Below are 18,690 nucleotides of genomic sequence, written 5' to 3' on the forward strand. Positions count from 1 at the left end.
TAAAGAAATGAAGTATAATATAGTTTACAAAATATAAAACTATAACATGTCAAGAAAGTAATCTGCTACCTAATATAAAAACTACTGTAGAAGTAAAAAAATAGAAAATTCATTAATCTAGAATAAGTAGGTAGGTAAATAACCTGCCGCAAACGCCTAGTACGTGTACAGCGTCTTTCAAATACACACTTTACCATATGTAGAAGAGTGAATAAAGCACATAAAGACAAGCCTTTATTTTAATATACGAAAGTAATAGTCAAATAATAAAAAAAATCTTCCTAAAATGTTATATACTACTGTTTTTTTAATTATTTTTAAAATATTTGAGTTTCATATAAAAAATCTTATCTCGATGTATCTTATTCGCTCCTTTAAGATTTTACTTTATGTACCTATGTTTTAGTCTTTCGTATTTTGTATATTATTTTCTATAGTTATTATAGACGAAAGTTTTTACTTTAACCCAATCTAAATTTTTTAATAGGATGGGTTGTTCATCAATTAATGTTTGACATTCTTCTTTTTTTGGTGAAATTCTTTTTTTAATATGCCCTTTAAAATATGACTTAACCAATTTTTTCTGTTCTTCTGTCCAACGTACTCTGTTATTCTTCGCCTTCTTTTTAATAATACCTGAACTATTGCAATCTTTCTCCTTGCACTGTTTCCGCTTAGTTGTTGTCTCATTATCGCTATTGTCCCTATCCAATGCTTCACTGTCTTCACTAACATAATTATCTGGTCGATCGTTTGGTGGCTCAGATAGACTGTCATCATCGGAATTATCACATGCTTCGACCAAATCCTTGGTAGGATCGATATCAATATCTTCTAATGACTTTCCTTTATATTGAAGGCCCTGGCCCTTATCAAATAACACAAGTATTTTTGACATCTTTGCCATTTGGTAAGCGTCCTGTGTAATCCTGCAAGCAAGTATCAAGAAAAAGAAAAAAATCAGTACACATTTCGCACCGACGTAATCAGACTATACCAAAATCACAATAAAGATGCACTAGAAATAAACAAATCAAGATACTTGAATGTTACGAGGAGCACTCCCGAATCATAATTTATAATGTATAAACTTTGTAAAGTATGATTTAGGATTTATACAATGTACCTATATACATTGTTAATCATTATTTTGGGAGTGCTCCTTGTAGCATTCAACGTGTCTTGGTTTGTTTATTTCTAATGCATCGTGATTGTGATTTTAGTATAGAGGAAAATATTATTAAAAATAACAATGTTTACCATATATCGGATGTTAGGATTTCTATTCAGAGTACCACGTAGTCTGACACTAACATAGTTACCTTTATTACTGCTATTTCTATGTTATCTGACAAAACACATACGACACGAACTGTCACTCGAATTATTAAATAAGTGCGTTCGCGGGTACCGTGGACAAATTGTCGCCGACAATTTCTAACCCCATTTAATATAAATAATACCGTTATATTAATAGATAAAAATATATTTATAGATAAATATACAAGGTATTTTACTTTTAATTAATATTAATATCTAATTATTAAATTATACTAGGTAAATATACCTTGCATATTTATCTATTAACGATATTATTTATATCATTTTAAAGTAAGCATGCGTTTTGCTGCTATTCTTTTTCTCATCAGTATCTTTCAGTACGTCACAGTTTTTCAATTTTTTTCTAATGCATTAAATTGTATGTGACAGAAAAAAAGGCCCGTCTGTGATTACTTTTTATAATATTTATTTATAATATTTATTCTAGTTGTCGATAGATGGCGCTATAATCGAAAAAAAAATATTTACGAATTATAAAATATAATATATCTACGAATATAATCTGTACAATTTTTAAGCCTATACAAATCAAAGAAAATACCATTTTATAAGTGCAATAAACACAATTGATTTGTTTTTATTCCAAATTGCAAATAAAATGTGACAACTGTCAGATTTAACTAAAATGTCATGTTAGAATAAATGTTATAAATGCATATTATCACGGACTTACCTTTTTTTATATCATTTGTGACGCACTGAAAAATGCTCATGAAAAGGACTCTAATTTGTCGCCGACTAGTAGCCGACAGGCACCCGCGAACGCACTTATTATTGTCGTTACGTTATTGTAAAATTCTGCTGCTATTGTAAAAAGTAGAAACTTTTTTGTAACTCGCCATTTTGCTTAATGTCTTTGAATGGAATTTCTAATTAACACCCGATATTATTTATAAATTGTTTATTTTAATTAGAAATTTTTAAGTATGAATTAGTAGTAGAAAAAAATCTAGCAAATTCATCTTTTTAAATTACTGAAGTCGACTTTACATTACATGATTTATCATGTGATTTGTCATATGATTTGGTCATGGAGTGAAATTTACATGTTTACATTGTGTGATTTGTCATATGATTTTGCATTGTTTATACGGCTCGTTTTGTCATAAGCATTGTCATTCAGCTAGTCATGGGAAAAATCATATGACAAATCACATGATAAATCATGTAGTGTAAAGTCGACTTTAGTTGCCGAGCACTCTTCACTCATATAAATCAATAATTAGTATAACTTACTCGTAATATTCCCTGTGCGTCTTTTCGGTGTGTCCCATAAATTGTGCAAAATGAGCGTATTCTTCTTTCGATAAATTAATTAGTTGCATTACTGTTGCTATTTGTTTACGTAAGCGATTAGACGTCAGTGCTACAGGATTTTCTGCGCCACTTGCATTCGCAAATTGTCTGATGACGACATCTGCTCTAACCCACTGAGATTTAGAGTTAGGATAAGAAAACAGATACGGATTTTCCTTAGATAGCATGTTGGTTTTGTTTCTAATTTGCAGTGTTAAGTCGATATATGCTTGTACATTTTTTGGAAATAGTATAATAATGGGTCGACTACCTTTTCCGCCAGCTACAACTCTCTTGTATGTATTTGATAAAAGCTTCTCGGATTCAGTCAGTTGCTCTAAATACTCTGTTTGGTCAACACATGCGAAATTTTTTAAATATGAATCTATAGTTACATATTGAACATCTCCTATCTTCCTTCTATTAAACAGAATAGTTAGTGATAATGCAGAATCAATTACTTTCTTAAAAGCTTGTTGATTTGTCCAATCTTGTTGTAAGAGTTCAAAATTAGTTTCTGCGCAGTTTACAATTTGATTTCTAAATTTTATTATATCTTTTGTCAGAGGTAATAAAACTGGTTTATTCCACTTTTTTTCCGCAAGATCTTTCACAGCTAATGATGATATTTCAAAACTCCACTGACTATTCACTAACAACTTAAATCTCTTCAATTCTTTTAGTTTTGCGTCTTTATCGTTACAAAAAATATCGGGGTGATCTTTCATTAACAAATGACTACACAAATCACATATTTGCTTTAGTGTAGTTCCCAAATGCATGGCTAAACTTGGAGCTTTATAGATTTTAGTTTCGTCGTTGTAACCGCTTATTATTCTTGCACTTGCTACAACGGTATCAAAGAGCATAGGGTTTAATATCTCAAAAAAGGGTAAATTTTTCTTCTCGGTATGTCGGCGCATTTCAATTAATAATCTAGAGCATTCCCTCATTTTATTAGAGCAAGCGACCGAAATTTGAGCGCGCTTATGTTTCTTCAAGTAGTTTTCCCCAAAATGTCGAATTAATGGGTCTCTTTTTGCAACTAATGAAATTTGATCTGCTTTCATTTTTGCAAATACTTCATTTTTAAGCCTTAAAGTAGCAGCTGTATTTATAGAAAGATCAGCACAAGCAACTAGAGTTTGAGATTGAGCACGATGCTGAATTTTATGGCCAGTTTCATTTATGGATTTGGTAGCACACATTTTGTAATGGCGACGTAAGTAATTTACAGCAACTATACGTTTACAATAAACGCAGGGCAATCGATTAGAATCTATTTTCTCCTTCTTTATGAATTCCTCAAATTGAGTTTCATATCGCAATAGAGATAAAATTTTTCTTCGTATGTTTTTGTCTTCCTTCGACCTTGTTGAATAATTTGAAAGATCTTTTACCTCTTTTTTATCGGCATGATGTCTAACTAGATGCCGTTCAAAATTTGTTACATTATTCTTACAAAATTTGCAAACAGTCCTTTTCTTGTTCCTTTTATTCGAATTTTCTTCTATCTAAAATGAAAGGGATGATAGATAAATTCCAGATAACTTTCTTAATCGCAACTTGAATAACATGTAAAATATTTTTTAATGTTTACTTACATATTCATCCAGTGCAACAGTATCTCTTCTATTAACGACTATTGGTTCCTGAATTGTCAAAATGTCTGAACTAACATCAGAAACTAAATTATCGGAATCGGAAACATAAGAACTGGGTATGTGAGATGGATTATATTCGTCTTCGTCAGTGCTGTTATCAGAATGACTGTTTTGGGGATCATCACATTTGTAGACGTTAAAATTATTTGACTTCACCCACTCCTACAAATTACGCGTAATTATCTCGTCAACAATAAGAAGTGTACCAAGCCTGTTTTTGATTATACAGTATGGTGCAAATGAAAGGAAAAGATTCGTTATTTCGTAAGCCCATAGGCGTAATCAGGGGGTTTTGGGGGTTATAACCCCCCATTTAGATGTACTTTGAGCTCTATATGCTTAACACCATTCCATACCCCCAAGAGACCGTCAAGTAGTTGTAACCCCCCCCTTAGGATTATCCTGGTTACACCACTGCGTAATCCGGCGACTTATCGACCAAGGAAAAATCCTGAAACAGGTGGATTTTTATTTTTAAATTATGATTTTTTGACATATTTATAGATATACCGTACTAATGACGTCACCCACCTAGGTGTGAAGACATATGATCGATGATTTTTTAAATGAGAATAGGGGTCATGTGCTAGCTCATTTGAAAGGTTATTCACTAATTTAAACATTATCATAAGTATTTATACAGGGTGTCCAAAAAAGTTTTTTTTAATTAAATTAATTTTCACAAAAAGAAAAATGTATGTAATTTATTAAAGTTAAAATAAATTTTACTGTTGCGAGAACACCCAAAAAACATTGCTTTTCGCAAAAATTCAATGTTCAAGCTGCTACCCACCTGCCTCTTGGCGGTTTGAACATTGAGTTTGAGCGAAAAGCAAAGTATATTGGTCAAATAATTATTTTTTCTATTTTCTTACGACAGTAAAATGTATTTTGAATGAAGTAAATTACATCAATTCTTCTTTTTGTTAATTAATTTAATTAAAAAATTGTTGGACACCCTGTATAAATTATTAGATATGCTTATGTTTATATTACTGAACAGAGAACTTAATTACCTTGCACGTAAGCTATCACACGACCCCTATTCTCATAATTCGCCGGCCTAAGTAATAACGAATTTATTCCTTACATTTGTACAATACGATATAACAATATTACAAAATAAGGAATTTTAACCATCTTACCAACACATTATTTTTTCTATCAGCAGAATATTCCGTCTCGGGCTCTTGATGTTGACTTATAATTTTGATATTCGTACCTACATCCAAAAATATTAAGGTATTTTAACTCAGTCATTTACTACTTTCTTATAATATTCAAAACTAATAATTATTACGGTGTTTGCGGGGGTAACTGCATCAATAATAAGATTGTTGAAGCGTTAAGGTACGTATCCATACGTGGAGGTTCCGTGCTCGGTGTAGCTGCTCAAATGGAGCATCCGCTACGGCATCCGCTCTCCTACATATAAACCGGTTGAATCGAAGAGGGTGAGCGGCGAGCACCAACGTATCCACTATGTGGAGCTGCTACACCGAGCACGGAGCAGCCTCGTATGGATACCAGTAGTCATTAATAATATAATTGATTAAAAGTAAATAAACTTTCCAAAATATATTATAGAAGTTAACCTAAATGTATTTAATTATTAAAATAATAATAATGTAATTAAATGTAATGTCTACAATGTCCCAAAACACACAGTCCAAAATTAAAAAATTAACCGACAAAAACGTAGATATTATATTAGACCACAACTGTGTGTATCACCTAATCATACAGTCGCTCACAATAAATAAATACATATCGTCATTCGTTTATTATAGGTATATTTATTGTGAAAAATATAGTATGCACAATAAGAACATTAAAAAATTAATAAACTCGATGCTGAAACACAGCTTTTAATGTAAATAATGTGAAAAGGAATTAAACAAAAAGTTATCCCAACTACACCAAATTTAAAAAATTAGAGTATTTGTTAATTCTAATACTAACAAACATCGTCATAATCGGAATATCGGGGAATTCCCCTAAGCCCTAAGCAAAAGAGGCTCAGTCGATACTATTTCATGTATGTGTTAAGTGTTTTGTAGTTAGTAAGTAAAAGTGCTTTATTATAACTGCAAATAGTGTAGACGTCATCATTAAACGTGAATGTTTAGAAGTAATAGAAGCCTAACAGCAGTGCAGTACATAATAAAAAAAATAGAAACACGAAACCAGCATGGCAAATAAATTTAAGCTAGAAATACGAAAAAGTTAACTATAAGCAAGGAACGATGGATTTCTATAAAAAATAAAAAATGATACAAGAATTAATGCACCAAAGCGTACTATTGAAGTACAAACGTGCTGAAACAAGATTGTTCATCCTGAAAACATCCGACGGATATTACGAAAGAATACTTTCATGGTAGGTATAATAAGCTCGGAAGTAACATTACATTAGTCAAAATAACGGAAAAATTAAAATACAAAAATTGAAACATGTGCTCTTTCATGACGAGAGCAAATTTAAATAAAAGCGTCGAGAAATTAGGTATCGTAGATAGTTTTGTCTTCTACATTGATAACAATTCAAAGCATTCCGCACAAATTGTTAAATAATGGCTATTATATAATTTAGCGTAGATAATTCAAACACCGACAAAATCACCTGACTTAAATGCAATTAATAATTTTTTTCCTAGTTTAGTTTTCCTTATTGAGTTCAGATCCGTTAACATGATATTCACAATAATAATAATAAAAGAAGATATTAATATAAAATATTAATATAAAAGATAGAAGATATATAGAAGATATTAATATCAAATCTAAGATATTAATATAAAAATGCTCTTCTAGAAGAATGGAGTAAAATTAATGCTAAATATTGAAACAAATTAGTGAAATCAATAATTGATCCAAACAGGCTTAAAATTGTCGTAGCGTTATATTATGTGTTAATATTATAATAAAGTGGCGATTGACGATTTTTATTGTGAGCATTAGTATTAACAAATACACAACTTTTTAAAAATTGCTGTGGTTGGAAGACTTTTGTTTAATTTATTTAATATTATTTAAATATGTTAAAAGTTGTATTACCACATTGAGTTTATTAATTTAAATTTTAATTTTTTTATATTAACTAGTACGTTCTTTAACGGTAAAATATTGAAAAACTTCTAAATTTTAAAGAACCGCCTGAATTGACATGAAATTTGGCATACACATAGCTAACAAGTCAAAGAAAAAAAGTGATATTGTGCCGATATGTGCTTTTGCCCCGGGGGTGGTTTTCACCCCCTCTTGGGGGTGAAAAAATATTCGTCCAAAGTAAGTCCGGAAATGATAAACTGACTAATTTTAAGTAACTTTTGTTCTATAGAGTTTTTTCACAAGTCAATACTTTTCGAGTTATATGCCAGTGAATATGTTCATTTTTTCAACAAAATAACCACGCTTTTAGACGGTTTTTCGCAAATAACTCAAATAGTAAGTATTTTGTGAAAAAAACACTCTTAACTTAACAAAAATATAGCCTGTAAAAAATTAAAAAAAATGGTGTATATATCACGTCTCTGTACCTAGTAGAAGCAGAGTTATAGCTAATTAAAAATAGATTCATATTCGTCAAATTCCAAATGGAATACTTTAACGTGAAATAACCAAAAATGAAGCACATTTCGGGGAAAACGTATTACAACTTATTTAAAGTGTTTGAATAAATCTTCATTTTTGTTTTATAAAAAAATTTCTAGCATCAAAAGTAAACGCTCAAAATAAAATTAGTCCCTTCTTTTTGGTAAAAACATCGGGAAAATCACCCCCTAATTAGTATCTCAAATGAACTTAATCGTTACGACTTCACAAGTTTCTTGACTCGTGTATGTGTTGTTTATATGATCTGTAAGTTTCATCGGTTCTAAGTCCTTATTTTTGAAAGGGCTGTAGTTAAGAGGGGTTGATCACGAATGTATGCAAATTTAGAAACACCAAATCATAATCAATTTTTGTCTAACAGAAAAACAAAAAAATACATGATATTCAGAAAAGCAATGCTGACTTTTTTTGTTTTTCGAGATTTTTGGTATCTCTAACAATTTTTAAGTTATTTTGAAAAAAAGCATATTTTTCAAAATTAAAATTTTTAAAAATTTTATTTTAAAACCAAATTTTTTCAAAAAATAAGCACTTTGAATCGATGAAACTTACAGATCATATAAACACAACATAAGTAAAATAATTTGTGGAGCGGTAACAATTAATTTCATTTATGTTGCTAATTAGGGGGTGGTATTCCCGATTTTTTGCCAAAACAAAAGGGACCAACTTTATTTTGAGCGTAACTTGCTTAAATTTAATGCTAGAAACTTTCTATAAAAACAGAAATAAAGCTTTTTGTAAACACTTTAAAAAAGTTAAAATGGATTAAAAAGTGCTTAATTTTTTGGATATTTCTCTTCGAAATATTCTATTTAAAATTTAGGTCCAGAGACCTAACGCGTACACCATTTTTTTTTACTTTTTTTTTTTCGACAAAATACTTACTTTTTGAGTTATTTGGGAAAAACCGTCTAAAAATGTAGTTATTTTGTTGAAAAATGAACATATTCACTCGCAAATATCTCTAAAAGTGTTGACTTGGCGAAAAATCTCTATACAACAAAAGTTACTTAAAATTAGTCAGTTTATCCATTTCCGGACTTATTTTGGACATATATGTTTTCATCCCCAAGAGGGGGTGACAGTCACCCCCAGGGCAAAAGCAAACATCGGCACAATATCACTTTTTTTCTTTGACATGTAAGCTATGCGTATGCCAAATTTCATGTCAATCCAAACGGTTCTTTAAAATTTAGAGCAAAAACCGTGAAATAATGTACTATATACAGTACGCTGGAATAAGTGTTACACCCTTATTAACTTATTTATTTTTAGCACATAAGCAAAACGCTCGAACAGGTCGATTTTTAAAGTAATCATAGTATATTACAGCATCAATGTTTCGAACTTTACGCGATTCCTCTTCAAGTGACAGGCATAACTTTGATTTTTTTTTAAATAGGAAAGTACATGATGTGACACCTCATTTAAAAGCTTTTGAAATGCTGATTACAAAAATGTATGATACGTTACTCCTGTTTGAGAGCGTAGGCGCAAAATTTCGATCAAATTCTATTTAAATGCATTTATTTTTTTCGAACTCTGAGGAAACTAATAAGGGTTTTTGAAAAGATCAAACGCAGAATTATTACGGAGGGCTGAAAGTCCCTTAACTAAACAAACAGTTTTTTTGAATAATATATTTGAAATTAAAAATCAGACCAAATTTTCTCTTCTTTTCACCCCTGTGACTTATTAAAATAAACATTACAGAAGTTCTTAGGGAAACTCAACCCTCGATATTTAAAAAAAAAAGACTTATTAGTTTTCTCAGGATTCGAAAAAAATGAATGCAATTGAAAATAATTCGACCGAAATTTTGCGCCTACGCTCTCAAATAGGATTAAAGTATTATTAATTTTTGTAATCAGTATTTAAAATGCTTTTAAATATCGTGTCACATGATGTACTTGCCCATTTAAAAAACTCGAAGTTATGCCTATCACCTGAAGAGGAGTCGCGTAAAGTTCGAAACACGGATGCTATACATGATACAATAAGGACAATCTGTATTAGACTAAGTTTTCACTCTAATGGCATACAACATATCCCACCAGAATGAAAACAATGGGAACCTTCTCTGGTTAAAGACTAAGTTTTCACTCTAATGGCATACAACATATCCCACCAGAATGAAAACAATGGGAACCTTCTCTGGTTACACCTCCGAGGCTTCTACAATTTGCAAGCCATACGGATGCTGAGACTAAGGAAGATGAGGGAATTCTACAATTTACAATTCACGTCACATCTGCTCAGCGCGGTAAAGTTCCAACGAGACTGGTTCCCTTCATACTCAACACAGAGTAAATGTAAATCAAAAATGAATAACCATTTTCAATTTCGTTGCAAAACGAAAATACAGCCGAACCATATTCCAGTCCAATCAGAGAGTGCTGCAAGCACCTCTACCGGTTTCGAAACTTATTAGTCTCTCATCAGGAGGCACATATGCTGCTCTCCCTGATCCAACCAAAACAAACCCCAGCGTGCAGTCCCGAATCGCAACGAACGAAATGGCATAGATGCCCTAGCGGCAACTGCTAGCAAAAGACTAAGTTTTCACTCTAATGGCATACAACATATCCCACCAGAATGAAAACAATGGGAACCTTCTCTGGTTACACCTCCGAGGCTTCTACAATTTGCAAGCCATACGGATGCTGAGACTAAGGAAGATGAGGGAATTCTACAATTTACAATTCACGTCACATCTGCTCAGCGCGGTAAAGTTCCAACGAGACTGGTTCCCTTCATACTCAACACAGAGTAAATGTAAATCAAAAATGAATAACCATTTTCAATTTCGTTGTATCATGGATGCTATAGTATATTATGCTTATTTTAAAAATCGACCTGTCCGAGAGTTTTGCTTATGTGCTAAAAATAAATAAGTTAATAAGGGGGGGGGGTAACACTTATTCCAGCGCACTGTATATAATAATGTAATATTTTTTGCAATAAACATATTTCAAACGAATGACCATATTTACCGTGAGCCACTGTATAAGTTGAACAATAATATATAAGTTAAAAAATAATAATATTTTTGGAAAAATATTTACAACAAAATGTGAAGTACTCAATGTATCCAAAATAAATCAAGGAATAAAATAAATAAATAGTACTCAATGTATCCAAAATAAATCAAGGAATAAAATAAATAAATCGTTAAAATGATTGGGATTTCTGTCCGCGTTTATTAATCTTTTGGGAAAAATTAACTCACCTTCTTTATTTTCCTGTAGCTCATTAGCAAGTTCCAATAAAATCCTCCCTCTTGTTCGGGGTACGTTGGCCATAACATCATTGTTTGATTTACTGAAGACAATAAGGTAATAATAATTTAAATTATAGTCTAAATTAAAATTAAATATTTTTAAACTTACCTTTTTAATCCCGGCAGTTCTGACATATTTATGATAGTCAGAATAGATAATGTATACCACTTAAATTTATACACACAAAGCAAAACTAATTTCTAAAATAGATAAATTGTGTATACACTAACCGCTAACTAATCATACTATACTGAGAAGTGAGAACTGAACTGAGACAGAGTTCGATTCGCTTGCTAATCACCGAAAAAAGGTCGTACAACTCGGGAAACCACCGGGCGAAAGCGATTACGCATTAATAGTCTTTATCAATACCAATACCATTAAAAATTACAGAGAAGGTTAAATACAACAAAAAGTTGCGAAGATTATAAAGAGAAACCGAAGAACTGTACAGTATACCTAATAAAAAGGCAGAGAGACTAGAAGAGAGGGTGCAAATAAATTCCAAACTAGAAATACGAAAAAGTTAAGTATAAGTATGAATCATATGTCGCAATCGCGATAATAACACGATAAATTTGGCAACATCTACAGAGGTGGACCCGCACTTGCGACATCATATAAAATATGCAAATGAGGCCATAGAGTACGTTCAGTGTATGGAGGCAAACACGAACTACACAAATAAAATAACTGTATAAAATTAGGTTAATAAATGTTTACCCTTCTTTCTTTGCCTTTATATTATACATCAAAATAAGGTTAATGATGCATTATATGTGCACATACTACCTTTAGTTTTGGTGGAGCGATGGACGTCTGTTGTATGTGCGGAGGCAAAAAGGATACAAATGCACATATATATATATATATATATATATATATATATATATATATATATGTGCATTTGCTACCCATACACCTCCGATTGCTACATCCTTAGTTCGAGTGTGCCTCCGATTTTACGAGTTCGCCTCCGAAATCGGAGGCGAACACGTACAGTCATGTTTCTTGTGCATTTATTTGTTAACACGTCTGTATAAGGCGTTTGCCAATTTTTTAAGTAGAGGTAAAATCGAGTCATTAACGTCTATCGATATACATTTTAGTTCGCCGTATCTGGCGTCAGAGGCGCAGCTTGTTACACGCGTATACTCTGTCGTTAGCCGAAGGTAGTGGGCGCCTCCGATATATACGCTATGTCCACCGGTTCACTTCGCCTCTTAGTAGTGGCAACATCGCAATCATTTAATCGCATAATGTAGTCGGAACCTGATACACAATGATTATGAATAGCTAGATATAAGACACTGCAACGCTAATATTTGTATTTTCTCACCTTAATAGAAAATTTTATGCAAGTTTGCATTTGACTAAATTCGTATAATTTCGGGGTTATCTTAAATTTATCAGATCCTAAGTAGGTATCTATCTTTATCTATTTATAAAATAGGGCTCGTGATTTAAATTAGAAAGCCTAAAAGGACAAAATTTAACTTTCTTTTCGCGTACATGGCCTTCAATAGTAATAGCACTTAATAGTGATGTAATTATTATGAGTCATACTTTTCTTTTTTATGTTTTATTAACACTGTCGTTATTCTTATTCCTTTATTTTGATGTTAATCAAACTCGTTACTGAAACACAGCTTTTAATGTAAATAATATGAAAAGGAATTAAACAAAAAGTAATCTCAACTACACCAAATTTAAAAAATTAGAGTATTTGTTAATTCTAATACTAACAAACATCGTCATAATCGGAATATCGGGGAATTCCCCTAAGCAAAAGAGGCTCAGTCGATACTATTTCATGTATTTGTTTTGTTGTTAGTAAGTAAAAGTGCTTTATTATAACTGCAAATAGTGTAGACGTCATCATTAAACGTGAATGTTTAGAAGTAATAGAAGCCGAACAACAGTGCAGTACATAATAAAAAAATAGAAACACGAAACCAGCGTGGCAAATAAATTTTAAGCTAGAAATACGAAAAAGTTAACTATAAGCAAGGAACGATGGATTTCTATAAAAAATGATACAAGAATTAATGCACTAAAGCATACTATTGAAGTATAAACGTGCTGAAACAAGACTGTTCATCCTGAAAACATCCGACGGATATTACGAAAGAATACTTTCATGGTAGGTATAATAAGCTCGGAAGTAACATTACATTAGTCAAAATAACGGAAAAATTAAAATGCAAAAATTGAAACATGTGCTCTTTCTTGACGAGAGCAAATTTTACCATAATATTATATTGAAAACAAATTTAAATAAAAGCGTCTAGAAGTTAGGTATTATAGATAGTTTTGTCTTCTACATTGATAACAATTCAAAGCATTCCGCACAAATTGTTAAACAATGGCTATTATATAATTTAGCGTAGGTAATTCAAACACCGACAAAATCATCTGACTTAAATGCAATTAATAATTTATTTCCTAATTTAGTTTTCCTTATTGAGTTCAGATCCGTTAACATGATATTCACAATAATAATAATAAAAGAAGATAATAATATAAAATATTAATATAAAAGATAGAAGATACATATATTAATATAAAAGATAAAAGATAGAAGATATTAATATAAAATATAAGACATTAATATAAAAATGCTCTTCTAGAAGAATGAAGTAAAATTAATCCTAAATATTGAAACAAATTAGTGAAATCAATAATTGATCCAAACAGGCTTAAAAGTGTCGTAGCTCAAAGGAACTACTGTTATATTGTGGTAATATAATATTATTATATTATATTATGTGTTAATATTATAATAAAGTGGAGATTGACGATTTTTATTGTGAGCATTAGTATTAACAAATACACAATTTTTTAAAAATTGCTGTGGTTGGAAGACTTTTGTTTAATTTATTTAATATTATTTACATATGTTAAAAGTTGTATTACCACATTGAGTTTATTAATTTAAATTTTAATTTTTTATATACAGTGCGCTGGAATAAGTGTTACACCCTTATTAACTTATTTATTTTTAGCACATAAGCAAAACGCTCGAACAGGTCGATTTTTAAAGTAATCATAGTATATTATAGCATCAATGTTTCGAACTTTACGCGATCCCTCTTCAAGTGACAGGCATAACTTTGACTTTTCTAAATAGGAAAGAACATCATGTGATACATCATTTAAAAGCTTTTGAAATGCTGATTACAAAATTGTATACGTTACTCCTGTTTGAGAGCGTAGGCGCAAAATTTCGATCAAATTCTATTTAAACTCATTTATTTTTTTCGAATTCTGAGGAAACTATGTATTAAGTATTTTTGAAAAGATCAAACGCAGAATTATTACGGAGGGCTGAAAGTCCCTTAGACTAAACAAACAGTTTTTTTGAATAATATATTTGAAATTAAAAATCAGACAAAATTTTCTCTTCTTTTCACCCCTGTGAATTATTAAAATAAACATTACAGAAGTTCTTAGGGAAACCCTCGATATTTAAAAAAAAGACTTATTAGTTTTCTCAGGATTCGAAAAAAATGAATGCAATTGAAAATAATTCGACCGAAATTTTGCGCCTACGCTCTCAAATAGGATTAAAGTATTATATATTTTTGTAATCAGTATTTCAAATGCTTTTAAATGACGTGTCACATGATGTACTTGCCCATTTAAAAAACTCGAAGTTATGCCGATCACCTGAAGAGGAGTCGCGTAAAGTTCGAAACACTGATGCTATAGTATACTATGCTTATTTTAAAAATCGACCTGTCCGAGCGTTTTGCTTATGTGCTAAAAATAAATAAGTTAATAAGGGGGGGGTAACACTTATTCCAGCGCACTGTATACAGGGTGAGTCACCACTAACGGGACGGAAGATTACAGCGAAATGGTAAAAGATTTAAAAAAAATTTTAAATTAATAGTTTGTAAGTTGATAAAAGCTACATTTTAAAATTATTTTGGAATATACAGGGTGCGCCAATAAATGGCGGCGTATCAAAGTTATATTTTTTCTTATGGAACACCCTGTATTTTATTGCATTTTTAATTGTCCGCAAAAAATAAGGTACAGTTCCATAAGGCTTCCCTATACCTATGTACAGAGTGTTCTGAGTTATGCTGACTTTTCTTAAAATGTAAAGTTTTAAAAGAAGGCTTATTCTCAAGTTATTTAAGAAATTATAAAAATACTACTTTTACATCTAAATAGTTTGATATTGGTTAAATATATTCCATGATTAATTATTACACATTTGTCTACAGGGTGTTCAAAATTTACAGTTCCATTATTGGACTATTCAATGTGTCATATGATGCTTATTTTAAATGGAACACCATGTATATTAATAAACAATTATACTAAACAAATTACCTCTTTCGAATGGTATATGGATGTCCTATACTTAAGTGTCATAATTTTTGCGTAATTTACAAATATTTAAATTCTTTATCTGTAAATCGATTTTAAAACAAAAGATGAAGTTAATTAATGTCATTGTATGACATTGTCATTTTATGACAATACGGTCTGGTAATAATCTTATAATTAATGCATCCCATGATTGATTATTACACATTTATTTACAGGGTGTTCAAAATTTACAGTTACAGAACACCATGGATATTAATCGCTTATGTAATAGGTACACATTCAAAATGTTTATACAACAAGCGATTTTAAATGATTTGTTTACATTATTTACATAGCTGGTGCTATAGAAGCAAAAACGTTCGAAATTCTTAATTTCATAAAAATATCATCTGAGGTAGTAGGGTAGGAAGTGTAGCATTTACAATATTTTTAATATAACCCCATTTAAAAAAATTCATCTTGGTCAATCCTGGTGACCTAGGTGGCCAAATATATGGACCGAATCTATCCATTTATTTCTAAATTTCATGTTAAGGTTGTTCTTAACATAACGTCAGAAATAAGCAGCAGCTCCGTCCAATTGGAGCCACATGTTTGTTCGCACGCTAAGTGGAAGGTTTTAAGAAGGATCCAAAAAACTTATTTTAAGAAATTTAAAAAAGTTGCTCCATTCAGATTTTCGTCAACAAAATATGGGTCGATAACGTACTCGCTCAGAATACTGCCCCAAACATTAACACTTCATCGGTGTTGGCGATCAACAGTAAAATGTTTGTTTCCTGTATCATAATAAAGTGAAAGCTATGTCTATTAACTAGACGATTATTATGAAAAGTAGGTAGATTCGTCTGTACACAATAAATTCTTAAAAAGATCAGGATCTTCTCCAAATTCTAAAGTCTATAAACGAAAAGTTAAACGTTCCTGTTCTATCTAATGCTGTTGTAGTTGAGTTTTATACGGATGATAGTGGCTTTTCTTATATATTGTACATACACTCGTTTGACTGATTTCCAATCGACCCGAAATTTTTCTCGTACTAGTATTTGGTAGTGATGTTGATTATAGTTACTTTCGAGTAATCGATACAAATCGTTACTTTTGAATAAAGTAATCATTTAAAGTATTCGTTACTTTGATTACTTTTGTATTGAGTATTTCTCGGTAGATAGGTATTTTGTGTAGGTATTCGGATATAACAAGTAATCATTTACAGTATTCGTTACTTTGATTACTATGATTACTTTCGTTACTTTTGTATCATTTACAGTACTCGTTACTTTGATTACTATGATTACTTTCGTTACTTTTGTATCATTTACAGTATTCGTTACTTTGATTACTATGATTACTTTCGTTACTTTTGTATCATTTACAGTACTCGTTACTTTGATTACTATGATTACTTTCGTTACTTTTGTATCATTTACAGTATTCGTTACTTTGATTACTATGATTACTTTCGTTACTTTTGTATTTGAGTACCGGTAATCATATCGAGAATCGTATTTCTCGGTAGATAGGTATTTTGTATAGGTATTCGGATATAACAAGTAATCATTTACAGTATTCGTTACTTTGCTTACTATGATTACTTTCGTTACTTCTGTATTATTTACAGTATTCGTTACTTTGATTACTATGATTACTTTCGTTACTTTTGTATCATTTGCAGTATTCGTTACTTTGATTACTATCATTACTTTCGTTACTCTTGTATTTGAGTACCGGTAATCATATATAGAATCGTATTTCTCGGTAGATAGGTATTTTGTACAGGTATTCGGACATAACAAGTAATCATTTACAGTATTCGTTACTTTGATTACTATGATTACTTTCGTTACTCTTGTATTAATTTGAGTACCGGTAATCATATATAGAATCGTATTTCTCGGTAGATAGGTATTTTGTATAGGTATTCGGATATAACAAGTAATCATTTACAGTATTCGTTACTTTGATTACTATGATTACTTTTGTATTTGAGTACCGGTAATCATATCGAGAATCGTATTTCTCAGAAGAGGTAGGTATTTTGTACAGGTATTCCGATATAACAAGTAATCATTTACAGTATTCGTTACTTTGATTACTATGATTAGTTTTGTATTTGAGTACCGGTAATCATATCGAGAATTGTATTTCTCAGTAGGTAGGTATTTTGTATAGGTATTTCGATATAACAATGACCTTCACCGATCTGTTTAATGGATAAAAATGATTTTATATGTAAAATAGGAGATGATTGAATGCTCGAATATTTGAAATTTATGGAAATAAAAGGCAGATATCACCTAGTTGCTCGATATTTGCCTTTTATTTCCATAAATTTGATATGTAATTTATGATTTTAAAAATTACAAATAACAATAGGGGCGCCTGATATAATATTGACCAGATGTTTTGATAAATTTTATCGGCCCGTGCAGATATCTATTAGGATTTTAGATTTTTGGATCATTCGAAACAAAAAAGGTGTTTTGTAATTTTTCTCTTGTTGGTCATTTTCGAGTTATACACAAATTAAAACCAAAAAAAAAAAAGGAAAATGACAATTTTTAAGGCTAAAAAACATAGTTAAAAAATAACATTTTTGAAATTACGAAGTACCTAAATTGAATTCAAACCTTCTTCTATCAGTTCTCGAAAGGATTTTATGCTTATTTCATTTTAAAACTTTGTTTTTTAGTTATTAATGCAGGCCCGTCTTCCCTTAAGACCGCTTCGTGTTCGTAACAATTAAAAAATATATATTTTAGAATAAAACTTACCAAAAATTCTTATTGAGACCCGATAGAAGAAAGTTTAAGTAATTTGAATTTAGATACTTAATGATTACAAAAATAATATATTTTACTTGTGTTTTTGGGTCTTGAAAATCGTCATTTTTGTTTTTTTTTTTCAGTTTTAAATTGTTTATAACTCGAAAACGATCAACTTAAGAGGAAACAGTAGCGATCAACAGGTAGCGAAAACGCGTTCCAAGATTGCGGCTGTAATTTTGAATATTTTTTCGAGATATTTGGCACACATATTCGTATTATAATAAAAAATGGCGGTACAGAGCCCAATTTGAAAAATATATTAATATGTGGAAATTACTCTGTAATTAAATACAACATTAAAAAAACGAGCCTGTACCG

At 30.7% G+C, this 18,690-nt stretch overlaps 2 protein-coding genes across 2 annotated transcripts; both read right to left on the minus strand.

Annotated features, from left to right (window-relative positions):
- Positions 1-370: 370 nt before the first annotated feature.
- Positions 371-923, minus strand: LOC126878741 (uncharacterized). Its single transcript, XM_050641610.1, has one exon. It carries the CDS (start codon positions 905-907, stop codon positions 425-427), a length of 483 nt encoding a protein of 160 aa, XP_050497567.1. The 5' UTR covers positions 908-923; the 3' UTR covers positions 371-424.
- Positions 924-2,573: 1,650 nt separating this feature from the next.
- Positions 2,574-11,334, minus strand: LOC126893083 (uncharacterized). Its single transcript, XM_050663026.1, has 5 exons — positions 11,309-11,334; positions 11,149-11,240; positions 5,447-5,523; positions 4,242-4,463; positions 2,574-4,151 (listed from the first exon to the last, which is right to left on the minus strand). Exons 1-5 carry the CDS (start codon positions 11,332-11,334, stop codon positions 2,574-2,576), a joined length of 1,995 nt encoding a protein of 664 aa, XP_050518983.1.
- Positions 11,335-18,690: the final 7,356 nt, after the last annotated feature.

This window comes from Diabrotica virgifera, chromosome 10, assembly GCF_917563875.1.
Source record: "Diabrotica virgifera virgifera chromosome 10, PGI_DIABVI_V3a".
Lineage (NCBI taxonomy): Eukaryota > Metazoa > Arthropoda > Insecta > Coleoptera > Chrysomelidae > Diabrotica > Diabrotica virgifera.

Excerpts from the sequence above, each read along its gene's own strand:
- LOC126878741 (XM_050641610.1), bottom strand. The coding sequence starts at position 907 with ATGGCAAAGATGTCAAAAATACTTGTGTTATTTGATAAGGGCCAGGGC.
- LOC126893083 (XM_050663026.1), bottom strand. The coding sequence starts at position 11,334 with ATGTCAGAACTGCCGGGATTAAAAAG. Across the intron at positions 5,524-11,148 it reads GCTACAGGAAAATAAAGAAG|GTACGAATATCAAAATTATA; the intron begins GTGAGTTAATTT and ends TTTTGGATGTAG. Across the intron at positions 4,152-4,241 it reads CTGTTGCACTGGATGAATAT|ATAGAAGAAAATTCGAATAA; the intron begins GTAAGTAAACAT and ends CTTTCATTTTAG.